This window comes from Pongo abelii, chromosome 4 (assembly GCF_028885655.2).
Source record: "Pongo abelii isolate AG06213 chromosome 4, NHGRI_mPonAbe1-v2.0_pri, whole genome shotgun sequence".
Taxonomy (NCBI): Eukaryota; Metazoa; Chordata; class Mammalia; order Primates; family Hominidae; genus Pongo; species Pongo abelii.
In genome coordinates this window covers 78865267-78893087 of record NC_071989.2, presented here as the reverse complement: position 1 = coordinate 78893087, position 27821 = coordinate 78865267, and the positions used below count along the sequence as shown (strand labels likewise).

Below are 27821 nucleotides of genomic sequence, written 5' to 3'. Positions count from 1 at the left end.
CTGGGGAGGCTGAGGTGGGAGAATCGCTTGAGCCCAAGAAGTCGAGGCTGCAGTGAGCCGAGATCGCGCCGCTGCACTCCAGCCTGAGTGACAGGGCGAGGCTCTGTCTCAAAACAAACAAACAAAAAAAAAAAAAAAAGGAAAGGAAATATAACACACTGAAATGAAAGGATTGAGAGAACTGAAAAATACACGCCACAAATGTGGGAGGGCGATAACCACTCGTAGAAAGCGTGCGAAGTTACTGCAAGTGGTCCTCCAGGCCACCGTGCTGTTCCGCTCCCAGAAGCCCCGGGCGGCGGAAGTCGTCTCTCTAAGAAGGGACGGGGCCCCACGCTGCGCACCCGCAGGTTTGCTATGGCGATGAGCAGCGGCGGCAGTGGTAGCGGCGTCCCGGAGCAGGAGGATGCCGTGCTGTTCCGACGCGGCACAGGCCAGGTGAGGTCGCAGCCAGCGCAGTCTCCCTATAGGCGCTAGCAGCACCCTTCTTCGGGCCCGACTCTCCTTCCCCAGCCTCGGGACAGCATCAAGTCGATCCGCTCACTGGAGTTGTGGTCCGCGTTTTTCTACGTCTTTTCCCACTCCGTTCCCTGCGAACCACATCCGCAAGCTCCTTCCTCGAGCAGTTTGGGCTCCTTGATGGCGTTGAGTGGAGGCCCTGCCGCGACTTGGCAGTAGCTTATTTTGTTCACCCCTCTCTGGCTAGTGTGGGGGAGGTGAGGGCATTAGGCCTGGGCGAAGCAGGGGAACCACCTAGGAGTCTGTTAAGATGATCTGAACTTTAGATCAAGGTGTTATTAAGAGTGTAAGTATTTGGATTCTGGGTATATTTTGAAATCGGAGGCAACAGGTTTTTCAGATAGATTCGATAACGGAGGTTATCCTGAATAGTTGAAAAGATAAAGTTGCTTTTTACTGAGATGGGAAAGAGAAGATTGCCAGTAGAGCAAGTTTCTCAGGAGTTCAGTCTTAGGCATAGCATGGTAGGGGTGAATTTGACTGGAGTGAGTTGGAGAGTAGGAGAAGAGAAAGCCAAGGCAACATTTGACCAGCCTGGGCAACATAGTGTGACTCCGAGTCTGCAAAAATTAGACGGGTGTTGTGGTGCGCGCCTGTGGTCCCAGCTACTTGGAAGGTTCAGGCCTTGGAAGGCTCAGGGAGGTGGAGGCTGCAGTGTGATCTGTGATTGCGCCTCTGCACCCCAGCCTGGGCGACAGAGCCAGACCCTGTCTTAAAATAAACGGCCGGGTGCGGTGGCTCACGCCTGTAATCCCAGCGCTTTGAGAGGCCGAGGCAGGCGGATCATAAGGTCAGGAGATCGAGACCATCCTGGCTAACACGGTAAAACCCCGTCTCTACTAAAAATACAAAAAACAATTAGCCGGGCATGGTGGCGGGCGCCTGTAGTCCCAGCTACTCGGGAGGCTGAGGGAGGAGAATGGCGTGAACCCGGGAGGCGGAGCTTGCAGTGAGACGAGATCGCGCCACTGCACTCCAGCCTGGGCGACAGAGCCAGACTCCGTCTCAAAAAAAAAAAAAAAAAAAAGAAATCTTCCCTGCTCTCTGCTTGCACTTCCAGATTATTCTCCTCCATTCCTTTCTCAAAATTCCCAGCCTTGAAAATCCTGACAAAAAGTAGCCGGGCATGGTGGTCAGCACCTGTAGTTTCAGCTACTTGAGAGGTTGAAGTGGGAAAATCCCTTGAGCTTGGGAGGAGGTAGTAGTGAGCTGTGATCGCGCCATTGCACTCTCACCTGGGCAACAATAAGCGGCCCTGTCTCAGGGAAAAAAAAAAAAAAAGAAAGAAGGAAAATCTTGTCACCAGACTCACAGTGTATTATCGTTTCCTATTGCAGTCATCTACAGCCTCCCGAGTCACTCTTCCTCATTCCTTAATGTTTACATCGCAGTTCTCTCTCCAACACTACTCCTGCATAATTTTTGGTGATTTAAATATCCATGTAGATGATCCCTTCAATTACCCTATATTTACAGGTCTCTAAACTCCTCTCCACCACAATCTTGTTCATCCTTTGATGTGGTGCAGCTCTGTGTTCCTACCCAAATTTCATGCTGAATTGTGATCCCCAGTGTTGGAGGTGGGCATGGTAGGAGGTGACTGGATCATGGGGGTGATTTCTAATGATTTAGCACCATCCCCAAGTGCTGTTGCCTGATAAGAGTTCTCACAAGATCTGGTTGTTTTAAAGTATATAGCACTTCCCCCTTCTCTCTCCCGCTGGCCCTGTGAAGACTGTGCTTGTTTCCCCTTCACCTTCCACCATGACTGTAAGTTTCCTTAGGCCTCCACAAGAGAAGCCTGTACAGGCAGCAGAACTGTGAGCTGATTAAACCTCTTATCTTTATAAATACCTGGTCTCAGGTATGTCTTTGCAGCAGTGTGAGAATGAACTGATATATCCCCAAATCTCAGCTACTCACTCACTTCAACTGTATTTATTTATTATAACCAATAACCACAACCTCTCCATAAATGCAGTTTCAAGAATCCCACTTTCTTAACCATCACCTTCTAGGTTCTGCAACTTAGTCCTACTCGTGGTTTGATGAGGACAATCATTCCACTTCATTAGGACTGGCAGTACATTGATCCTCCCACTTTTTTTTTTTTTTTTTTGGAGACAGAGTCTCATTCTGTCGCCCAGGCTGGAGTACAGTGGCACGATCTCGGGTCACTGCAAACTCCACATCCCGGGTTCAAGCGATTTTCCTGCCTCAGCCTCCCTAGTAGCTGGGACTACAGGCACCTGCCACCATGCCCGGCTAATTTTTTTTTCCAAGATGAGTCTTGCTCTGTCGCCCAGGGTGGAGTGCAGTGGCGCAATCTCGGCTCACTGCAACCCTCGCCTCCCGTGTTCAAGTGTTCAACTGATTCTCCTGCCTCAGCCTCCCAAGTAGCTGGGATTATAGGCACGCGCCACCACACCCGACTAATTTTTGTATTCTTTTTTTTTAAAGACAGAGTTTTGCTCTTGTTGCCCAGGCTGGAGTGCAATGTCATGATCTCGGCTCTCTGCAACCTCTGCCTCCCAGGTTCAAGCAATTTTTCTGCCTCAGCCTCGCGAGTATCTGGGATTACAGACGTGTGCCACCATGCCTGGCTAATTTTTGTATTTTTAGTAGAGACAAAGTTTCACCATATTGGCCAGGCTGGTCTCAAACTCCTGACCTTGTGATCTGCCCACCTCGGCCTCCCAAAGTGCTGGGATTACAGGAGTAAGCCACAGCGCCCGGCCGATCCTCCCACTTTTTAAACTGTCTCTCAGGGTCTTAAAATCCTCACTTCCTTTCTTTTTTTTTTTTTTTTTTGAGGTGAAGTCTCACTATTATCATTCAGGCTGGAGTACAGTGGCGTGATCTCGGCTCACTGCAACCTCCACCTCCTGGGTCCAAGGGATACTCCTGCCACAGCCTCTTGAGTAGCTGGGATTACAGGCACCCACCATCATGCCCGGCTAATTTTTCTGTATTTTTATTAGAGATGGGGTTTCGCTATGTTGGCCAGGTTGGTCTCAAACTCCTGACCTCAGGTAATCCACTCACCTCAGTCTCCCAAAGTGCTGGGATTACAGGCGTGAGCCACTGCGTCCGGCTTCTCACTTCCTTTCTTAGCCAGCTTAAATTCCATGGTCAATCATTAAGATAACTCCTTTGTACTTCTCCCCCTCACTTCTTCATATCCACATGGTAAAACTACAACTGTATTAATTCCAACTCTCCATTTACTCTGTGGGTGCCCTCATACACAATCTTGCTGTCTGGTCTCCTTCAACTCATGACCACGAATCTCAAGTAGGCCCTTTATGTTGCCTAGCAATATTTCCACTAAACTTCCCTAGTCCGACCCTTGCCCACTCTTCTGAAGAACTGTCTACTTCCCATCTTCTCTTTCCTCTCCCATCCTAGCTCCTAGCTGATAACCTTGCTTCTTTCACTAAGAGAACAGTAAGAATCAAGAGAACTTTCAAAATCTCCTGCCATCCTATCTGCCCATTCACGTATCATAGATGTGTAACTATATAGCTGTCACCAAAAGAACCGCTAATGTTTCTAACAAAGGCCAAATCCATCCCTTCTTACCTACTCTAGGACATTGCTCTAGCAATTCTCTTCTTTCCGACATCAACTTTCCCATTCTTATCTTTCCTATCAATCCACAAACATGCTGAAACATGTTGCTCCTATCTTAGTGCAGTGGCTCACACCAGTAATCCCAGTACTTTGGGAGGCAGAGGTGGGAGGATAGCTTGAGCCCAGGAGTCCAAGGCTGTAGTGATTCATGTTTGCGCCACTGGCACCCCAGCAGCCTGGGCAACAGAGCAAGACCCCTCTCTCTTAAAACCACACACACACAATTAAAATTCCTCTTAACTCACTTCCCCCTCCATTTATTGCCCAATTTCTCTACCTTCCATTTATAATAAAATTTCGTGGTGGCTCACTCCTTTAGTCCCAGCGACTCCAAAGGAGGGTCGCTTGAGGCCAAGAGATCAATGCTGCAATGAGCTAGGATCATGCCACGGTACTCCAGCCTGGGCCACAGGGAGCCAACGTATCTCTAAAAAAAATTTTTTTAAATAAAATTCCTTGAAATATGTCTACCGATGTTTTTGTTTATTTTTTATTTATTAATTTTTTTTTTTTTGAGACGGAGTCTTCCTCTATCGCCCAGGCTGGAGTGCAGTGGCGCGATCTCGTCTCACTGCAAGCTCCGCCTCCCGAGTTCATGACATTCTCCTGCCTCAGCCTCCCGAGTAGCTGGGACTACAGGCGCCCGTCACCACGCCTGGCTAATTTTTTGTATTTGTAGTAGAGACGGGGTTTCACCGTGTTAGCCAGGATGGGCTTGAGCCACCACACCCGGCCGTTTATTTTGTTTTAAGACAGGGTCTGGCTTAAAGGGAAGATTTCTTCCCCACATCTCCAGTAGGTACAGTGATATGAAGAGTGTGGAGGAGAAAAGAGGAAACATCTATCATTTGAGATGGCTGCGAAAGGAAAAGGCATCCTCAGGGAGCTAGATTTTACTTAGAGCAAGAAATGAAGGGATGATTCAGAGGTTAAAGAGTGGGATTTTATTAATTAAGGGAGCACAGTGGAAGTTTCAGGAAGTGGTAGGAGAAGGTAGAAGATGGCAGGGTGTTGAGAATAATTTGAGAAATCTGAGCTACTGGAAATGACTGAGAATCAGATATAAAGGCAGTCCTGATGGTCTGTTCTGGCTGCCGTTGCTGTGTAACGAATCTGCCAAAACTTAGTGGCTTGAAACAACAAAGAACATTTTATTATCTCTCATCGTTTCTGTGGGTCAGGAATTTGTGAGGGCCTTGCTGGGCAGTTTTCATGTGGCTGTCTCATGGTTGCACCTACATAGTTGCTAGAGCTACAGTAGCTGGGGACTGAGCAGCTAGGGATTGGCAGGCTATCTCTTTTTTTCATGTAGTCTCATGAAGATTTCTTTATGTGGTTTCAATGTGTGGGCTGGTTTGGATTTCCTTATAGCATGGTGGCCTCAGTTGGATTGCTGTTTTGTGATCCTTCTCATCCCTCCTTGTCCTGTCCCCAGACAACCACTGATCTACTTTCTGTCACCATAGATTAGCCTGCATTTTTAAGAATTTTATAAACGTGGAATGATACAGTACCTTTTTTGTCACATTTATTTTACTTATCATAGCTATTTTGATTTTCATCCATTTTATTGCTCAGTAGTATCCCATTGCATGTATATACGATACTGTATTCATTCGCTTGTTTGTGAACATTTGGGCTTTTTCCAGTTTGGGACTGTTAACAAGTAGAGCCACTATGAATATTAGTATGTAAGACTTCGTATAGCCAAGGCTGGCAGATCGCTTGAGCCCAGGAGTTTGAGACCAGCCTGGGAAACATGGCGAAACCCCTATTTTTATTTTAAAATCAAAAATTAAAAATTTCCTATAAAAAAATTTTTAAAAAGACTTTGTATAGACATATGCTTTCATTTTTCTTGAGTGAATACTTAGGTCTCAGGGTAGATGTATTTTAAGTCTTTAAGGAGCTGTCAAACTCTTCCTCAAAGTGGTGATTGTACCATTTTACTTTTAATATAACAGAGATTAATTGAGCAAAGAACAATTCAAAAGTTGGACAGCCCTCACAACTAGAATAGGTTCAGAACAGCTCCCCCATTTTGCATTTTGACCAGCAATGTATGAAAGTTCCATTTGCTCAGTGTCCCTGCAAACACTTGGTATGGTCAGTCTTTTTAATTTTAGGCATTGTAATAGATATAGTGGCTTCTTGTGATTTTAATTAGCATTTCCTAATGACCAGTGCTGCTGTTGATCATTTCATCAGTTTCTTTGCCATCCGTATATCTTCTTTGGTGAAGTGTCCGTTCAAATCATTTGAGTTTTTTTTTTTTTTTTTTTTTTTGAGACAGTGTCTCACTCTGTCACCCAGGCTGTTGTGCAGTGGTGCAATCACACAGCCTACTGCAGCCTCCACCTCCTGCGCTCAGTCTTCTTGTCTCAGCCTTCTGGGTAGCTGAAATTACGAGCATGCACCCCAATGCCTGGCTAATTTTTTAAAATTTTGTAGAAACGAGGTCTCACTATGTTGCCTGGGCTTGTCATGAACTCCTGGGCTCAAGCAATCTTCCTGCCTCAGCCTCCCAAAGACTGGGATTGCAAGTATGAGCCACTGCACCTGGCAAACTTACCCATCTTTTAATTGAATTTTTTTGTTGTTGCGGTTTGAGAGTTCTTCATGTTTGCTGGGTACAATATCTTTATCAGATAGGTAACTTGCATGTATTTTCTCCTGGTTTACACTTTGGTTTTTCATTTTGTTAACAACGTCTTTTTAAGAACAGAAAATCTTAATTTTACTGAAATCTAATTTTTCAGTTTTTTCTTCGATGGTTTTGAGAGAGGAGGTAAAAAGAGACTAGGTAGGCCGATAGAGTCCTCGGTAGAACTTCCCTTCTAACAAAAAGCAGCCCAAGAAATCACTTCTCTTCTAACAAGGAGCAGCCTGGAAGATCGGGCTGTAAACATGTATAAGGAAGCAGCTCTGGCACAGAGGGGGAGCTTCCTGGGTAATCAGCAAGCTTCACATACATAAGGTGGGTCCCAGTAAACACAGTGGACCTTAGTACGTACTCAGATAAGGAAGCTGGAAGCTTACATGTTGTGGGTTGTTGGGGATGCCTGCAGCTGCACAGAGAGAAAGGGGTACCTGGGGCCAGGCAAGTCCACCATGGTGGCTCCACCTCCCTTTATTTAGCACATGCACAATAGGAAAGAGATAAGCAATGTGGAGTAGCTCAGGCCAAGGACCTGCCTGCATAATAAAAGGTTGGGGTGGGGGCTGCCAGAGATTCACGCTCTATGCAGATGGCACACCTGGTCCTAACTGGTTTTTTGCTCCCTATGTAGATAAGATACCCCCTTCCCATTAGCTCCTTTATAAAAATGCTTGTATTTCACTGTGGAATGTCAACTCTTTTCAGGACCCCTCTCTGCAGGAGAGAGCTATTCTCTTTCTTTTGCCTGTTAAACTTCTGCTCTAGCCTCACACCCTTGTTGTGTCAGCGTCCTTGATTTCCTCAGCGTGAGACCAAGAACTTCAGGTGCCACCCCAGGCAGCAAGGCCATTTCAGTTTGTTCTTTTGTTATAGGCAATTCATGATCACAGATTTTTCTCGTTTTTTTTTTTTTTAATACAGTTTAGAGTTTTAGTTTTACACTTAGGTCTGTAATCCATTTTGTATTAATTCTTATATATGGCTCAATGTAGGTGGAAATTTGGTTTGTTTTTGCATAAGGATTTCCAATAGTTTTACCATCATTTCTTGAAACTACTATGCTTTCTCTATTAAACCACATTTGTAACTTTAGTTAAAATCAATCATATATATCACAGGGCTATTTCTGACTCTCAATTCTGTTACATTGTCTATTAGTCTATATTGATGTCAGGACTACACTTTCAATTACTATTGCTTCAGAGTATGTCTTGTAAACCAAAAATAAAATTATAGCCCCCCCCCCACCCTGCACAACCAACTGGATGGACCCATCCTCTCAGCCAAGGGCATTCCAAAATTAACCTGAAAAACTAGTTCAAGCCATGATGGGAAGGGGGAGTTGGACATGTCTCATCACACCCTCCTCCCCTTTGGAATTACTGATAGAACAGACTCTTAAAGTCTGAAAAGAAACATTTACAACCTACCCTCTCTGAAGCCTGCTACCTGGTAGCTTCATCTGCATGATAAAACCTTGGTCTCCACAACCCCTTATGGTAACCCAAACATTCCTTTCTGTTGATAATAAGTCTTTCAACTAGTTGCCGATTAGAAAATCTTTAAATCTTCCTGTGACCTAGAAACCTCCCTACCCCCACTTTGAGTTGTCCTGCCTTTCCTGACAGAACTCATGTACATCACATATATTGATTGATGCCTCATGTCTCCCTAAAATGTATAAAACAAAGCTGCACCCCACCACCTTGGGGACATGTCATCAGGACCTTCTGAGGCTGTGTCATAGGTGCATCTTTAACTTTGGCAAAATAAACTTTCTAAATTGAAACCTGTCTCAAATACTTCTGGTTTACAATCTTAAAGTTAGATAATGTAAATTGTCCAGCTTTGGTTTATTTTTGTCCTCAGTATTTCCATATAAATTTTAGAATCAGATTTTCAATTTAATACACTACTTTTCTCTTAGATCCACAATTAAATATATTTGATGCTAACAATTCTGTTTTATGTTTTTTGGGGTTTTTTTTGAGACGGAGTTTCACTCTTGTTGCCCAGGCTGGAGTGCAATGGCGCGATCTCGGCTCACCACAACCTCCACCTCCCAGGTTCAAGCAATTCTTCTGCCTCAGCTTCCCGAGTAGCTGGGATTACAGGCATGCGCGCCACCACACCCAGCTAATTTTGTATTTTTAATAGAGACGGGGTTTCACCATGTTGATCAGGCTGGTCTCGAACTCCTGACCTCAGGTGATCCACCCACCTCGACCTCCCAAAGTGTTGGGATTACAGGCGTGAGCCACCATGCCTGGCCAGTTCTGTTGTTTTTAAAACCCAAGTTTCCCTGGTCATATCTTGGATGGATGAAGCTTATTTTCAATAGATTACCCTGGAAAGGCTAGTTAGTACAGTATTCTTCTACATTTTAAACTTTTCTTAGTGTTGCTACTTCAAAGACAGCTAGGCTGCATATAAAATTCTTGGCTCATACTTTTTCCCCATAAATTTCTATGAGAAAGTCTAATGATAACTGATTTTCTTTATTTTGTAACTTAGTCTATTTGCTTAGAGGCTCTGAGGATGGGAGGGGGTTCTTCCTCCCATCCCTAGGAATTTTTCTTTTTTTTAAATTCCTAACCACTAGACCACCAGGAAGATTGTTTTGTTTTTATTCTTCAGGGACCCCATTTATACATACGTTAAATAAATACTGTTTGCCAACTTATCAACCATTTTGCTTTTTATTTATTTTTGTTCCTTTGGTTCTTTTTCATGGCTTTGCTTTGGTGCTCCTTAGATTTTCAGTCAGGTATATTTGTCCTTGGGTACCTTGTAATCAATATTACCTTTTCTTCTGTCGCTTTGTTTTCTGTTCGTTTTGAAATTACTTGTTTCCTGGTCTGGCGATAACAGTTGAGATATGAGGAGTTTGAGTTGCCATCTGTCTATGTATCTTGCTTTAAGACTGCACTCTTCTATTGATATCACTGGCCTTGATTTTGTGATTTCTTTATTTCTTCAGGACCACCCTTCATTTTCTACTGTTTGCTTCTTTTTTTTTGAGTGGACTCTCACTCTGTCACTCAGACTGGAGTGCAGTGGTGTGATCTTGGCTCATTGCAACCTCTGCCTCCCGGGTTCCAGCAATTCTCCTGCCTCAGCCTCCCAAGTATCTGGGACTACAGGTGTGCACCACCATGCCCGGCTAAGTTTTGTATTTTTAATAGAGACGGGGTTTTGCCACATTGACAGGCTGGTCTCAAACTCCTGATCTCAAGTGATCCACCCACCTCTGCATCCCAAAGTGCTGGGATTACAGGCATAAGCCGCCGTGCCCAGCCTCCCCCCCCACCCCCGCTTTTTTTCTTTCGAGACAGAGATTACAGGTGTGAGCCACTGGACCCAGCCTGTTTTTATTCCTTTTACCAAATCTCCAAGGAACATCTTCCCTTCCAAGTGGGAATGTAACCTTAAGTCAGTTAACCTCTTTGTGATTACTTTTCTTATCTGCAAAGTGACTTAATGATTTTAAGTACTTTTTTTTTTTTTTTTTTTGAGACAGGGTCTCACTCTGTCACCCTGGCTGGAGTGCAGTGGCACGATCTCTGATCTCCACTCACTGCAATCTCCTCTTCCCTGGTTCAAGCGGTCCTCCCACCTTAGCCTTCTGAGTAGCTGGGACTACAGATGTGAACCACCACGCCCAGCTAATTTTTGTACTTTTTGTAGAGATGGGGTTTTGCCATGTTGCCCAGGCTGGGATTATTAAGTACTTTTTATCATACAGCAAGATTGACATTTTATATTGGAATACATTTATCTCTATGTAATGGAGATTAACAGGAAAATGACAAGGCTGGGTGCGGTGGCTCATGCCTGTAATCCCAGCACTTTGGGAGGCTGAGGTGGGAGGATCACTTGAGGTCAGGAGTTCGAGACCCGTTTTGCCAAGATGATGAAAGCCTATGTCTAACTAAAAATACAAAAATTAGCCCAGCTTGATGGTGGGCGCCTATAATCCCAGCTACTTGAGAGACTGAGGCGGGAGAATCACTTGAACCTGGGCAGCGGAGGTTGCAGTGGACCGAGATGGTGCCACTGCACTCCAGCCTGGGTGGCATAGCGAGACTCTTGTCTCAAGAGAAAAAAAAAAAAAAACAGGAAAATGACAAAAAGTAATATTACAACTCAGTGAATTTTATAACAAACTTTTTTGGAATTCGTTGACTAATACTGTACCAAATCCAAAATACTCTCTAGTATACCAAATCCAACTCTACCCTATAGTATAGATTGGATTCTATTTGGACTTGTCTCACTAATCCCTCATACAGTGTTTTATTTTTTATTGAAGTAAAAAAATTTGTCATTTTAGCCATTTTTAAGTATATAGTTCAGTAATATTAAGTATGTTCATGTTGTTGCACAGTAGATCTTCGGAACTTTTTCGTCTTGCAACCTGAAACTCTACCCATTAGCAAATCCCCATTTCTCCTTACACTTAGCCCTTGGTAATCATCTTTTTTTTTTTTTTTTTTTGAGATGGAGTTTCACTCTTGTTGCCCAGGCTGGAGTGCAATGGCGCGATCTCGGCTCACCACAACCTCCGCCTCCCAGGTTCAAGCAGTTCTACCTCAGCCTCCCGAGTAGCTGGGATTACAGGCGTGCACCACCACGCCCGGCTAATTTTGTATTTTTAGTAGAGATGGGGTTTCTCCATGCTGAGGCTGGTCTCGAATTCCTGACCTCAGGTGATCCGCCCACCTCGGCCTCCCAAAGTGCTGGGATTACAGGCGTGAGCCACTGCGTCCGGCCCATTCTTTCTAATTCTATAAATTTGACTACTTCAGTTACCTCACATAAGTAAATTCTTATAGTTAGTGTGTTTATTTTTGCTTCCATGCCTTTTTTGTTGTTGTTGTTCATGCTTTTACTTGGAATGCGTTCTGTTTTGTCTACCTATGCAAATCCTATTGGGTTTGTTTTTGTTTGTTTGTTTGTTTGTTTGTTTTCCAGACAAGGTCTCAATTTGTTACCCAGGCTGGAGTGCAGCGGCGCCATCTCCACTCACTGCATCCTCAACTTCCTGGGCTCAAGTGACCCTCTCGCCTCAGCCCCTGCAGGTAGCTGGGACTATAGGCATGTGCCACCATGCCCAGCTAAATTTGTTTTTTTTGTTTGTTTTTGAGACGGAGTCTCACTCTGTCACCCAGGCTGGAGTGCAGTGGCACAATCTCAGCTCACTGCAATCTCTGCCGCCCGGGTTCAAGTGATTCTCCTGCCTCAGCCTCCCAAGCAGCTGGGATTACAGGTGCCTGCCGCCGCGCCAGCTAATTTTTGTAGTTTTAGTAGAGATGGGGTTTCACCTTGTTGGCCATGCTGGTCTCGAACTCCTGACCTCGTGATCTGCCTGCCTCGGCCTCCCAAAGTGCTGGAATTACAGGCATGAGCCACCACACCCAGCCAAAATTTTTGTATTTTTAGTAGACACAAGGTTCTTACCCTGTTGCCTAGGTTGGTCTGGAAGTCCTGGACTCAAGCAATTCACCTGCCTTGGCCTCCCAAAATGTTGGGATTACAAGCCACCATGCCCAGCCTAAATCTTGTTTTTTTTTGTTTTGTTTTGTTTGTTTTTTGAGACAGAGTCTCGCTATGTCTCTCAGGCTGGAGTGCAGTGGTGCGATCTTGGCTCACCGCAACCTCCGCCTCCCAGGTTCAAGTGATTCTCCTGCCTCAGCCTCCCAAGTAGCTGGGACTACAGGCATGTGCTACTATGTCCGGCTAATTTTTGTATTTTTAGTAGAGACAGGGTTTCACCATGTTGACCAGGCTGGTCTCGAACTCCTGACCTTGTGATCCACCCACCTCAGCCACCCAAAGTGCTGGGATTACAGGCATGAGTGGTTTTTATTTCTTAGGCCGGTTTCCTCCATATGATCTTTCAGTATACATTAATTTTTTTCCTTTTTAATTAAAATACTGTTTGTATTTCACATTTTGATGTTTGTTAAGATTTGTTTTATATTGTTTTTTGTTTTGTCTTGTGTGATAGTCTTAAATCCCTAGTTAGATAATAACTGGAGAGTACCATGTTTCTATATATCTCTCAGTGACTTGCACAGTGCTAGTAGATAGTGCTAAAAAATTATTTATTATTATTATTATTTTGTTATTGTTGTTGTTGTTAGACAGGGTCTTGCTCTGTCACCCAGGCTAGAGGGCAATGGGATGATCATAGCTTACTGCAGCCTCCAACAACTGGGCTCATGTAATTCTCCTGCCTCAGCCTCCCAAGTAGCTGGGATTACAGGCGTGAGTCACCATGTCTGGACAAAAATATTTCCAGGTGTGGTGGCTCATGCCTGTAATTCCCACACTTGGGAGGCCGAGCGAGGCTGGAGGATCACTTGAGCCTAGGAGTTCGAGACCAGCTTGGCTAAGATGGCGAGACCCCATCTCTACAAAAAATTTTAAAAACTAGCCAGGCATGGTGGCATGCACCTATATTCCCAGCTACTCAGTGGGCTGAGGTGGGAGGGTCGTTTGAACACAGGAATTTGAGGGGAGAAAAAAAGAAGAGAGAAAGAGAAGTGAAGGAAGGAAGAAAGGAAGGAGGGAGGGAGAGAAGAAAGAAACAAAAGAAAGGAAAAGAAAAGGAAAGAAAGAAAATTGGTACCAGGAAAGCAGGAAAGGGAAATGGAAGTAAAAAAATAATAATAATAATAATAAAATGAAAATTGGTTAGTCACTATTAACAATTTGTATCCTTATAATCTGGAAACATAATTTCAAAAGAAAAAGTATTCTTTGGATCATAGGTTCTGAGGTCAGAACAGCATTCCCACAGTCTAGATAAAGTCAAATTTTATCTGATCTTAATTGAAATAAATATAGCTGGCCTTGAACAAATCTACTCATGGTATGTGGATAGGAATTAAATTGTAGGGGCATTAACTTTATGGCATTCATTCTTAGAACATTTACCTATGTCTAGCTTTTGGAGTAAAGTCACATAACCTCTAAGCAGGTAAGTTTCCTATGGCTTTGTTTAGGATTTTAAATACTCATTTTCAGTGTAATTTTGTTATGTGTGGATTAAGATGACTCTTGGTACTAACATACATTTTCTGATTAAACCTATCTGAACATGAGTTGTTTTTATTTCTTACCCTTTCCAGAGCGATGATTCTGACATTTGGGATGATACAGCATTGATAAAAGCATATGATAAAGCTGTGGCTTCATTTAAGGTATGAAATGCTTGCTTAGTCGTTTTCTTATTTTCTCTTTATTCATTTGGAAGTGAATTGATAACATACAATAAAGTGTTAAAGTACATGTTATTCAGTTTTCATTTTGAAGATTAGATGGTAATATGAGTTAGTTAAATCAGGTGATATCTTCCTTTAGAAGCTGATAGCCTATATATGTCATCTTTTTTGTGGAGGCAATTTAAATAAAATTTAAAACATTTATTCCTGGCTGGGTATGGTGGCTCACTCCTGTAATCCCAGCACTTTGAGAGGCTGAGGCGGGTGGATCACCTGAGGTCAGGAGTTCGAGACCAGCCTGGCCAACATGGTGAAAGCCCGTCTTTACTAAAAATAGAAAAATTAGCTGGGCACGGTGGTGCACGCCTGTAATCCCAGCTACTCGGGAGGCTGAGGCAGGAGAATCGCTTGAACCTGGAAGGCAGAGGTTGCAGTGAGCCAAGATTGCACCACTGCACTCCAGCCTGGGCGATAGAGTGAGACTGCATCTCAGAAAACGAACAAAAAATGTATTCCTTTTAGTATTTTTACATTGTATCAAACTATAGAAGTCCTCTAATTGAGATTAATAGGAAAAGGACAATCTGAATTATAATTTTAAACATTTAACAAGCATTTAGTAAAATAATGATGAAGATAAATGGCATTAGTACAGCAATTAATACTTGTAGCATGCTGACAGTGCTCTGTGTGCTTTTCATATATTAAATTACTCTAATCATCCCAAATCCTGTAAGTTGGGTATCAATTCAAGTGTTCCTATTGGGTAGGAATACACAGTTCTTTTAGGAAGTGTAGTATGGTTCTGTGTCTCAAACAAGACACTTATATAGTTGGCCAACATCATCACCTTCTCCACTCTCTGAGATGTTTAGTCTTACTGAGCACTAAATATGGGTCATCAATAGTCCAGACTACCTTGAGCAAAGAGAGCATATACTCATACAGTGTATAAAGAGCACCAAGCATACAGATTTCATGTCTTTCTCATAGTTACTCTTGTAACATGAGCTAAGGGTCAGACCTCTATGTCACCTTTGTAACTGATTTCTAGATTTTTTTGTTTTGTTTTGTTTTTTCTTTTTTGTTTTTGAGATGGGGTCTTGCCCTGTCACCCAGGCTGGAGTGTAGTGGCATGATCATGCCTCATTGGAGCCTTCAACTCATGAGCTCAAACAATCCTCCTACCTCAGCTTCCTGAGTAGTTGGGACCACAGGTGTGTGCCACCACACCCAGCTCATTTTTGTATTCTTTGTAGAGATGCAGTCTCACCCTGTTGCCCACGGTGGCCTGGAACTCCTGAGCTCAAAAGATCCCTCCGCCTTGACCTCCCAAAGCGCTGGGATTACAGGCATGAACCACTGCACCCGGCCTAGATTTTTAAATGTGCTTTCCAGTATACACTGAAACTAGAAGTCAACTAAAGAAGAATTACCAAGAGAATTCTATAGAATAGAGATTGAAATGGGGCTCGATGTGGGATGGGTTGGTGATATTGCAGGGAGAAGTAATCTGAGTAAAGGAGGAAAACTGATTTGGGAACTGATAGTTTTAGTAGTGAGTTTGAGTATGAATTAAGTTGAGATTGAATTTGAGTTAAGTTGAGGTTGAATATGAATTAAGTTGAGGTTGAGTTTGAGGTATGAATTAAGATGTGAAATTGATCATTGGAAATGTTAGACTGAGAAAACTCAGAGCTGGATTAATAGCTTCAGAAGTATGTTTGCAGACTGTTGCGACTAAAGTAATAAGAATAGATGGCCTTGGCCGGGCGCAATGGCTCACACCTGTAATCCCAGCACTTTGGGAGGCTGAGGCAAGCAAATCACGAGGTCAGGAGTTCAAGACCAGCCTGGCCCACATGGTGAAACCCCGTCTTTACTAAAAATACAAAAATTAGCTGGGCATGGTGGTGCACGCCTGTAATCCCAGCTACTTGGGAGGCTGAGGCAGGAGAATCGCTTGAACCTGGGAGGTGGAGGTTGCAGTGAGCTGAGATCAGTGTGACTGCACTCCAGCCCGGTGACAGAGTGAGACTCTGTGTAAAAAAAAATAAAATAAAATAAAAAATAAAATAATAGATGGCCTTAAGCAAGTAAAGAAGGATGGCCAGCTCTTATTGGGAATGCCTAAATCTAAGGCTTGATCAGAAGTAATGAAACCATTGAGGCCCTACATTGCTATGACATCCAAAGGGCCATGAATATCAGGAAGAAAGATAATTAACAGGGTCTAATGTTACAGAGAGGTTGAGAGCAAGGAGATTTGATTAAAAGGGTCTTTAGAGCTGATAATCAGATGTATGATGCCTTTAAGAGCAGTTTTTATAGTGTAGGGGGTGGTCAAAAGAGGAAATAGATGCTTTCTGAGGTGACGGAGACTTGAGACTAGCTTATAGTAGTGACTGGGTTATGTCGTGCCTTTTATTCTGTGCACCACCCTGTAACATGTACATTTTTATTCCTGTTTTCGTAGCATGCTCTAAAGAATGGTGACATTTGTGAAACTTCAGGTAAATCAAAAACCACACCTAAAAGAAAACCTGCTAAGAAGAATAAAAGCCAAAAGAAGAATACTGCAGCTTCCTTACAACAGGTTATTTTAAAATGTTGAGATTTAACTTCAAAGGATGTCTTGTTAGTCCTTATTTAATAGTGTAAAATGTCTTTAACTTAAGTGATTAGTACAGAGTTTGTATTGACATATAATTATACAACTTCAAAAACAACTATTAAATTTTCTGTTATTTAGGAACGTGCATGTTAGTCATGAAAGTATAAAGAATTAGATGGGAATGATAAATGCTAAATTCAGGACATGTGTTCCATTTGTGAATGGAAGGCAGGGAGAAGGTGCCGTTTGGAAGGAGTACCCAAGAGCCGTAAGCTGAATTGGCAGTGTTTTACATCTTAAGCTGAGAGATAGATTTTTTTTTCCCCCTTTTTCTTCAAAAACCCTAAAACTATTAATTCCAAGGAACCCAGAAGTCTAGGTAGATTATTTCTGCTAGTTAAAAACAGTAGTCCTGAAAGCTGAATATTTTGGTGTCTTTTGAGCCAACTTTAGTTTCATCATTACCAAGGGGGAAGAGAGCTAACAGTTGATGAGCACTTGCTCTAGGCCAGTCCAGAGTGCTGGGCACCATATGCATTTTATCTCCCTCCTGCTATTCACAACAAATATGGGAGGTAGTTTATATTATAGCCATCTAATAAGATGGGGAAACTAAGACTCAAAGAGATTCAGAAACTTGTCCATGATTATAAAAGTGAGAGAGTTGGAATTCAGATTTATGTATTTAGACCCCAAGCCTTTCTCATTACATCATTTTGCCTTCCAAATCTCTACCCTCTATCCTTCACCTCCCCACTGATCAAAACAAGATGATAGTTTGCCCTCTTCAAAAGAAATGTGTGCTTGTATATATCTTTGATTTCTTTTGTAGTGGAAAGTTGGAGACAAATGTTCTGCCATTTGGTCAGAAGACGGTTGCATTTACCCAGCTACTATTGCTTCAATTGATTTTAAGAGAGAAACCTGTGTTGTGGTTTACACTGGATATGGAAATAGAGAGGAGCAAAATCTGTCCGATCTACTTTCCCCAATCTGTGAAGTAGCTAATAATATAGAACAGAATGCTCAAGAGGTAAGGATACAAAAAAAAAATTCAATTTCTGGAAGCAGAGACTAAATGACAAACTGTTAAACAGTATACACAGTTGTCAGTTTGATCCACCGAGGCATTAATTTTTTCTTAATGACACCCTTATAACAAAAACCTGCATATTTTTTCTTTTTAAAGAATGAAAATGAAAGCCAAGTTTCAACAGATGAAAGTGAGAACTCCAGGTCTCCTGGAAATAAATCAGATAACATCAAACCCAAATCTGCTCCATGGAACTCCTTTCTCCCTCCACCACCCCCCATGCCAGGGCCAAGACTGGGACCAGGAAAGGTAAACCTTCTATGAAAGTTTTCCAGAAAATAGTTAATATCGGGACATTTAACGTCTCTGTTAACTAATTTGTAGCTTAAATACGCAAGAATTTTTTTTGAAAAGGAAATAAGATAATGATGAAAAATAGTTAATTTTTTAAAAAAATGTTAGACACTGCAGTGGATGCAACAAAATACTTTATATGAAAGATTTATCCAGTTAACGTTTGTGGAGTATTAGGTATTAGACTAATAATTAGCACACTTACTTAAGTTAGAAAGTATAATAATGCACCGGACACGGTAGCTCACGCCTGTAATCCCAGCACTTTGGGAGGCCAAGGTGGGTGGATCACAAGGTCAGGAGATCGAGACCATCCTGGCTAACACGGTGAAACCCCATCTCTACTAAAAATACAAAAAAATTAGCCGGGCGTGATGGCGGGCACCTGTAGTCCCAGCTATTTGGGAGGCTGAGGCAGGAGGATGGTGTGAACCCGGGAGGCAGAGCTTGCGGTGAGTCAAGATCGTGCCAATGCACTCCAACCTGGGCGACAGAATGAGACTCCGTCTCAAACAAAAAAACAAAACAAAACAAAAAAAAGTGTAATAATAATTTATCATTAGCTGGATGATATGCTGTTGTTTCCCATGTCACCTGTATAAGGTATGTAAAATAACACATTATTTACATCTAATATAGATAAAATCCTGAGGCGCTCTCAGATTGTTTTGTAGAGTTCAAATGTAAATATTGTTTTCATTTATGGTCCTTTTGGTTATAAGTAACAGAAATCAACTCTAAAAAGATTTTTATTATAGGTTAGATTATGTCATGGAACCTAAAGGCTTGTCCCTTTCTAGTTCTTTTGTGTAAAGCGGTGATTTCTCCATGGAGGGAATGGTATTTAGGCAATTTTTTTTCTCTTTTTTTTTTCGAGATGGAGTCTTGCTCTGTCGCTCAGGCTGGAGTGCAGTGGCGCCATTTCAACTCACTGCAACGTCCACCTCCTGGGTTCAAGTGATTCTCCTGCCTCAGCCTCCCAAGTAGCTAAGATTACAGGCACCCGCCACTGCACCTGGCTAATTTTGTATTTTTAGTAGAGATGGGGTTTCACCATGTTGGCCAGGCTGGTCTTGAACTCCTGACCTCAAGTGATCTCCCCACCTTTGCCTTCCAAAGTGCTAGGATTACAGGTGCCTGGCCTAGGCAGTCATTTTTAAAAATCAAGCATGACTCATCAAAAGTTTTAAGATTTTTTGTGATAATGTTCTTATTGAGGCTTACCTTATATTACAGTTTCTTGAATCTAAAATTATGTACCCACTTAGAATATATACATCATGCTTCATTGGTCTCAGGGGGCTGATTTTTATAAGGTGAGAGATTTGCTAGTTTTCACAGTATGTGTTCTAAGTTGGCATGTATAGCTAAACAGGCTTTCATAAAAACATACAATTTAGTTAATGAAATTTGGGATATAGTCTTTTATGATTGAAATAATTTGCTAAATAGACTGTCTCTGATTTATTAGGTAATTACCACTCTTATTTTGTTTTACTTCCTTAATGTCTACATAGAAAGGAAATGAGAAAAATCCAGAGGTTGTCATTTGACTTATGAGTCTGTTTGACTTCAGGATTTGGTACATGAAATTTCACTTAATCTTTTTGATATGTATAAAACAAATATTCTGGGTAATTATTTTTATCCTTTTGGTTTTGAGTCCTTTTTATTCATATCATATTGAAATTGGTAAGTTAATTTTCCTTTGAAATATTCCTTATAGCCAGGTCTAAAATTCAATGGCCCACCACCGCCGCCGCCACCACCACCACCCCACTTACTATCATGCTGGCTGCCTCCATTTCCTTCTGGACCACCAGTAAGTAAAAAAGAGTATAGATTAGATTTTGCTTTCACATACAATTTGATAATTAGCAGAATAGAGGATTGGAAAATGTCATTGTAGAACATCCCTTGGGCCAGATTCTAATAGGTAGAAATTTGAACTAAACCTCTGGGTTTTGTTTGTTTGTTTTTAATGCCTTTCTGTTACCCAAATGCAGTGCTCTTGTAGTCCCAAATCTAAGCTCTAGGTTGCCTCCTTCTTTCCTGGCAGAAGTTGGTATCTATGCCATAAGGAGGTAGTTCCTGTTAGAAGGGATTTAATTATACCATATATAAGGGATTAGTGTTTGCCCTTCTAGGTATAGTTGGATGTTAGCTTCTGATGTAAACTGCATTTCTTTTTCTTTCTCTCTCTTTATTTATTTATTTATTTTTTTTTTTTTTTTGAGGCAGAGTTTTGCCCTTGTCTCCCAGGCTGGAATGCAGTGGTGTGATCTCAGCTCACTGCAACCTCCGCCTCCTGGATTCAAGCAATTCTGCCTCGGCCTCCTGAGTAGCTGGGATTACAGGCGCCTGCCACCACGCCCGGCTAATTTTTGTATTATTAGTAGAGGTGGGGTTTCACCATGTTGGCCAGACTGGTCTTGAACTCCTGACCTTAGGTGATCCACTCGCCTTGGCCTCCCAAAGCGCTGGGATTACAGGCGTGAGTGCCGCAGCCAGCTGTAAACTGGATTTCTAATGGTAGATTTTTAGGTATTAACAATAGATACAAAGATACTTTTTGGCATACTGTGTATTGGGATGGGGTTAGAACAGGTGTTCTACCCAAGACGTTTACTTAAAATCGCCCTTGAAATGCTATGTGAGCTCCGTGCGTGTGTGTGTGTGTGTGTGTGTGTGTGTGTGTATTAAGGAAAAGCATGAAAGTATTTATGCTTGATTTTTTTTGCTCATAGCTTCATAGTGGAACAGATACATAGTCTAAATCAAAATGTTTAAACTTTTTATGTCACTTACTGTCTTTTCATCCTTGTTAAATTTAATTTTGTTAAATTAAATTGGTCTTTTGTTGTTATTGGTTGGTTTTCTCCAAATGCTAGCTATGTTAAGAAATTTAAGGCCAGGTACAGTGGCTCATGCCTGTAATCTCAGCATTTTAGAAGGCTGAGGCAGTAGGATCACTTGAGCTCAGGAGTTTGAGACCAGTCTGGGCAACATAGCAAGACCTCGTCTTTGTTTAGGGGGGAAAAAAGAAATTTAAGTAGGAGATGATCTATGCAAAAATACAATTAATTTCCAGCATTCACTATATAATATAAATCTCCAGACTTTACTTTTTTGTTTACGGGATATAAACAATATCTTTTTCTGTCTCCAGATAATTCCCCCACCACCTCCCATATGTCCAGATTCTCTTGATGATGCTGATGCTTTGGGAAGTATGTTAATTTCGTGGTACATGAGTGGCTATCATACTGGCTATTATATGGTAAGTAATCACTTAGCATCTTTTCCTGACAATTTCTTTGTAGTTATGTGACTTTGTTTTGTAAATTTATAAAATACTACTTGCTTCTCTCTTTATATTACTAAAAAATAAAAATAAAAAAATACAACTGTCTGAGGCTTAAATTACTCTTGCATTGTCCCTAAGTATAATTGTAGTTAATTTTAAAAAGCTTTCATGCTATTGTTAGATTATTTTGATTATACACTTTTGAATTGAAATTATACTTTTTCTAAATAATGTTTTAATCTCTGCTTTGATTTGAAATTGATTGTAGGGAATGGAAAAGATGGGATAATTTTTCATAAAAGAAAAATGAAATTCTTTTTTTTTTTTGAGACAGAGTCTTGCTGTGTCGCCCAGGCTGGAGTGCAATGGCGTGATCTTGGCTCGCAGCAAGCTCTGCCTCCTGGATTCGTGCCGTTCTCCTGCCTCAGCCTCAGAGGTAGCTAGGACTACAGGTGCCTGCCACCACGCCCGGCTAATTTTTTGTATTTTTTAGTAAAGACGGGGTTTCACCGTGTTAGCCAGGGTGGTCTCAATCTCCTGACCCCATGATCTACCCGCCTCGGCCTTCCAAGAGAAATGAAATTTTTTTAATGCACAAAGATCTGGGGTAATATGTACCACATTGAACCTTGGGGAGTATGGCTTCAAACTTGTCACTTTATACATTAGTCTCCTACGGACATGTTCTATTGTATTTTAGTCAGAACATTTAAAATTATTTTTAAAAGGAAGCTCTTGTGCCCTGCTAAAATTATGATGTGATATTGTAGGCACTTGAATTTTTAGTAGATTAATATAGAAGAAACAACTGACTTAAAGGTGTACGTTTTTAAATGTATCATCTGTGTGTGCCCCCATTAATATTCTTATTTAAAAGTTAAGGCCAGACATGGTGGCTCACGCCTATAATCCCAACAGTTTGTGAGGCCGAGGCAGGCAGATCATTTGAGGTCAGGAGTTCGAGACCAGCCTCGCCAACATGATGAAACCCCGTCTCTACTAAAAATACCAAAAAAAATTTAGCCAGGTGTGGTGGCACATGCCTGTAATCCAAGCTACTTGGGAGGCTGTGGCAGGAAAATTGCTTGAACCTGGGAGGCGGAGGTTGCAGTGAGTTGAGATTGTGCCACTGCACTCCACCCTTGGTGACAGATTGAGACTCTGTCTCAAAAAAAGAAAAAGGCCTGGCACGGTGGCTCACACCTATAATCCCAGTACTTTGGGAGGTAGAGGCAGGTGGATCGCTTGAGGTTAGGAGTTCAGGACCAGCCTGGCCAACAAGGTGACACTCCATCTCTACTAAATACACAAAACTTGGCCCAGTGTGGTGGCGGGCAGTTGTAATACCAGCTACTTGAGAGGCTGAGGCAGGAGAATCACTTGAACCTGGGAGGCAGAGGTTGCAGTGAGCCGAGATCACACCGCTGCACTCTAGCCTGGCCAACAGAGTGAGAATTTGGCGGGGGGGGAAAAAGTCACGCTTCAGTTGTTGTAGTATGACCTTGGTATATTTGTATGTGTCATGAATTCCTCATTTTAATGACCAAAAAGTAATAAATCAACAGCTTGTAATTTGTTTTGAGATCAGTTATCTGACTGTAACACTCTAGGCTTTTGTGTTTTTTAAATTATGAAATACTTGAAAAAAATACATAATGTATATATAAAGTATTGGTATAACTTATATAATTTATGTTCTAAATAGCTTTCTTGAGAAATAATTCACATGGTGTGCAGTTTACCTTTGAAAGTAAACAAGTTGGCCAGGCGCAGTGGCATCTTGGCTAACATGGTGAAACCCTGTCTCCACTAAAAATACAAAAAAAAATTAGCCGGGCATGTTGGCGGGCACCTTTTGTCCCAGCTACTCGGGAGGCTGAGGCAGGAGAGTGGCGTGAACCAAGGAGGCGGAGCTTGCAGTGAGCCGAGATTGCACCAGTGCACTCCAGCCTGGGCGACAGAGCGAGACTCTGTCTCAAAAAATAAAATAAAATAAAAAAGAAAGTATACAAGTCAGTGGTTTTGGTTTTCACAGTTATGCAACCATCACTACAATTTTAGAACATTTTCATCACCCCAAAAAGAAACCCTGTACCTTCATTTTCCCCAGCCCTAGGCAGTCAGTACGCTTTCTGTCTCTATGAATTTGTCTATTTTAGATATTATATATAAACGGAATTATACGATATGTGGTCTTTTGTTTCTGGCTTCTTTCACTTAGCATGCTATTTTCAAGATTCATCCATGCTGTAGCATGCACCAGTACTGCATTCCTTCTTATTGCTGAATATTCTGTTGTTTGGTTATATCACATTTTGTCCATTCATCAGTTCATGGACATTTAGGTTGTTTTTATTTTTGGGCTATAATGAATAATGTTGCTATGAACACTTGTTTGTGTTCTTTTTGTTTTTTTTGGGTTTTTTTTGTTTGTTTTTGTTTTTAAGACAGAGTCTTACTCTGTCTCCTAGGCTGGAGTGCAGTGGCATGATCTTGGGTCACTGCAAGCTCTGCCTCCCGGGTTCACACCATTCTCCTGCCTCAGCCCCCCAAGTAGCTGGGACTATAGGCGTGTGCCACCATGCATGGCTAATTTTTTGTATTTTTAATAGAGACGGGGTTTCACCGTGTTAGCCAGGATGGTCTCGATCTCCTGACCTTGTGATCTGCCTGCCTCAGCCTCCCAAAGTGCTGGGATTACAGGCGTGAGCCACTGCACCTGGCCTTAAGTGTTTTTAATACGTCATTACCTTAAGCTAGCAATTCTTAACCTTTGTTCTACTGAAGCCACGTGGTTGAGATAGGCTCTGAGTATAGCTCTTAACCTCTATCTTTTTGTCTTAGCAATCTAAGCAGAATGCAAATGACTAAGAATAATGTTGTTGAAATAACATAAAATAGGTTATAACTTTTATGCTTATTAGTAACAAATCTTTCAGTACATCTTATGGTCTGTTAGGTGTAGATTAGTAATGAAGTGGGAAGCCACTGCAAGCTAGTATACATGTAGGGAAAGATAGAAAGCATTGAAGCCAGAAGAGAGACAGAGGACATTTGGGCTAGATCTGACAAGAAAAAGAAATGTTTTAGTATTAATTTTTGACTTTAAATTTTTTTTTTATTTAGTGAATACTGGTGTTTAATGGTCTCATTTTAATAAGTGTGACACAAGTAGTTTAAGGTCATATATTTTATTTGATGAAAATAAGGTATAGGCTGGGCGCGGTGGCTCACGCCTGTAATCCCAGCACTTTGGGAGGCCGAGGCGGGTGGATCACCTGAGGTCAGGAGTTAGAGACTAGCCTCAACATGGAGAAACCCCGTCTCTACTAAAAAAAATACAAAATTAGCCGGGCGTGGTGGTGCATGCCTGTAATCCCAGCTACTCAGGAGGCTGAAGCAGGAGAATTGCTTGAACCTGGGAGGCGGAGGTTGCGGTGAGCCGAGATCACCTCATTGCACTCCAGCCTGGGCAACAAGAGCGAAACTCCTTCTCAAAAAAAATAAATAAATAAGGTATAAGTGGGCTCAGGAACATCATTGGACATACTGAAAGAAGAAAAATCGGATGGGTGCGGTGGCTCACGCCGGTAATCCCAACACTTTGGGAGGCCAAGGCGGGTGAATCACCTGAAGTCGGGAGTTCGAGATCAGCCTGACCAACATGGAGAAACCCTGTCTCTACTAAAAATACAAAACTAGCCAGGCATGGTGGCACATGCCTGTAATCCCAGCTACTCGGGAGGCTGAGGCAGGAGAATTGCTTGAACCAAGGAGGCAGAGGTTGCGGTGAGCCGAAATCGAACCATTGCACTCCAGCCTGGGCAATAAGAGCGAAATTCCGTCTCAAAAAAAAAAAAAAAAAAGGAAGAAAAATTTTTTTTTAATAAATTAGTTTATTTATTTTTTAAGATGGAGTTTTGCCCTGTTGCCCAGGCTGGGGTGCAATGGCGCAATCTTGGCTCACTGCAACCTCCGCCTCCTGGGTTCAAGCGATTCTCCTGCCTCAGCCTCCTGAGTAGCTGTGATTACAGGCATATGCCACCACGCCCAGCCAGTTTTGTGGGGTTTTTTGTTGTTTTTTTTTTTTTTTTTGAGAGGGAGTCTTGCTCTGTCCCCCAAGCTGGAGTGCAGCGGCGCAATCTTGGCTCACTGCCAGCTCTGCCTCCCAGGTTCATGCCATTCTCCTGCCTCAGCCTCCCGAGTAGCTGGGACTATAGGCGCCCGCCACCACACCTGGCTAATTTTTTTGTGTTTTTAGTAGAGATGGGATTTCACCATGTTAGCCAGGATGGTCTCGATCTCCTGACCTTTTGATCCACCCGCCTCAGCCTCCCAAAGTGCTGGGATTACAGGCGTGAGCCACCATGCCCGGCCTAGTCTTGTATTTTTAGTAGAGTGGGGGTTTCTCCATGTTGGTCAGGCTGGTCTCCAAATCCAACCTCAGGTGATCTGCCCGCCTTGGCCTCCCAAACTGCAGGCATTACAGGCATGAGCCACTGCGCCTGGCAATGTTTTTAAATTTTTTAAATTTAAATTTTATTTTTTAGAGAGAAGGTCTCACTCTGTCACTCAGACTGGAGTGCAAGGGCACATTCACAGCTCACTGCAGCCTTGACCTCCAGGGCTCAAGCAGTCCTCTCACCTCAGTTTCCCGAGTAGCTGGGACTACAGTGATATGCCACTGCACCTGGCTAATTTTTTTTTTTTTTTTTTTTTTGAGACAGAGTCTTGCTCTGTCACCCAGGCTGGAGTGCAGTGGTGTAATCTTGGCTCACTGCAGCCTCCGCCTCCTGGGTTCAAGCGATTCTCCTGCCTCAGCCTCCCAAGTAGCTGGGATTACAGGTCCCCACCACCATGCCTGGCTAATTTTTTGTACTTTCAGTAGAAACGGGGTTTTGCCGTGTTGGCCAGGCTGTTCTCGAACTCCTGAGCTCAGGTGATCCAACTGTCTCGGCCTCCCAAAGTGCTGGGGTTACAGGCGTGAGCCACTGTGCCCAGCCTGAGCCACAGCGCCAGCCTAATTTTTAAATTTTTTGTAGAGACAGGGTCTCATTATGTTGCCCAGGGTGATGTCAAGCTCCAGGTCTCAAGTGATCCCCCTACCTCTGCCTCCCAAAGTCGTGGGATTGTAGGCATGAGCCACTGCAAGAAAACCTTAACTGCAGCCTAATAATTGTTTTCTTTGGGATAACTTTTAAAGCACATTAAAAGACTATCAACTTAATTTCTGATCATATTTTGTTGAATAAAATAAGTAAAATGTCTTGTGAAACAAAATGCTTATTAACATCCATATAAAGCTATCTGTATATAGCTATCTATATCTATATCTATATAGCTATTTTTTTTAACTTCCTTTATTTTCCTTACAGGGTTTCAGACAAAATCAAAAAGAAGGAAGGTGCTCACATTCCTTAAATTAAGGAGTAAGTCTGCCAGCATTATGAAAGTGAATCTTACTCTTGTAAAACTTTATGGTTTGTGGAAAACAAATGTTTTTGAACATTTAAAAAGTTCAAATGTTAAAAAGTTGAAAGGTTAATGTAAAACAATCAATATTAAAGAATTTTGATGCCAAAACTATTAGATAAAAGGTTAATCTACATCCCTACTAGAATTCTCATGTGTCAAGTATCATTGCACCAAATAACTTGACTGGTTGGTTGTGTGGAAGAAACATACTTTCACAATAAAGAGCTTTAGGATATGATGCCATTTTATATCACTAGTAGGCAGACCAGCAGACTTTTTTTATTGTGATATGGGATAACCTAGGCATACTGCACTGTACACTCTGACATATGAAGTGCTCTAGTCAAGTTTAACTGGTGTCCACAGAGGACGTGGTTTAACTGGAATTCGTCAAGCCTCTGGTTCTAATTTCTCATTTGCAGGAAATGCTGGCATAGAGCAGCACTAAATGACACCACTAAAGAAACGATCAGACAGATCTGGAATGTGAAGCATTATAGAAGATAACTGGCCTCATTTCTTCAAAATATCAGTGTTGGGAAAGAAAAAAGGAAGTGGAATGGGTAACTCTTCTTGATTAAAAGTTATGTAATACAAATGCAATGTGAAATATTTTATTGGACTCTATTTTGAAAAACCATCTGTAAAAGACTGGGGTAGGGGTGGGAGGCCAGCACGGTGGTGAGGCAGTTGAGAAAATTTGAATATGGATTAGATTTTGAATGATATTGGATAATTATTGGTAATTTTATGAGCCATGAGAAGGGTGTTGTAGTTTATAAAAGACTGTCTTAATTTGCATACTTAACCATTTAGGAATGAAGTGTTAGAGTGTCTTAAAATGTTTCAAATGGTTTAACAAAATGTATGTGATGCGTATGTGGCAAAATGTTACAGAATATAACTGGTGAACATGGCTGTTCATTGTACTGTTTTTTTCTATCTTCTGTATGTTTAAAAGTATATAATAAAATATTTAATATTTTTTTTAAAATTAA

At 42.0% G+C, this 27821-nt stretch overlaps 1 protein-coding gene across 1 annotated transcript; it reads left to right on the top strand.

Moving 5' to 3' along the window:
• The first annotated feature begins 311 nt into the window (after nt 1-311).
• On the top strand, nt 312-27821 carry SMN1 (survival of motor neuron 1, telomeric). Its single transcript, NM_001131470.2, is given in 9 exon segments — nt 312-438; nt 13948-14019; nt 16517-16636; nt 17487-17687; nt 17844-17996; nt 19768-19863; nt 21211-21321; nt 26724-26777; nt 27246-27821. Coding segments are annotated over 8 exon segments (885 nt in total). The 5' UTR covers nt 312-357; the 3' UTR covers nt 26775-26777; nt 27246-27821.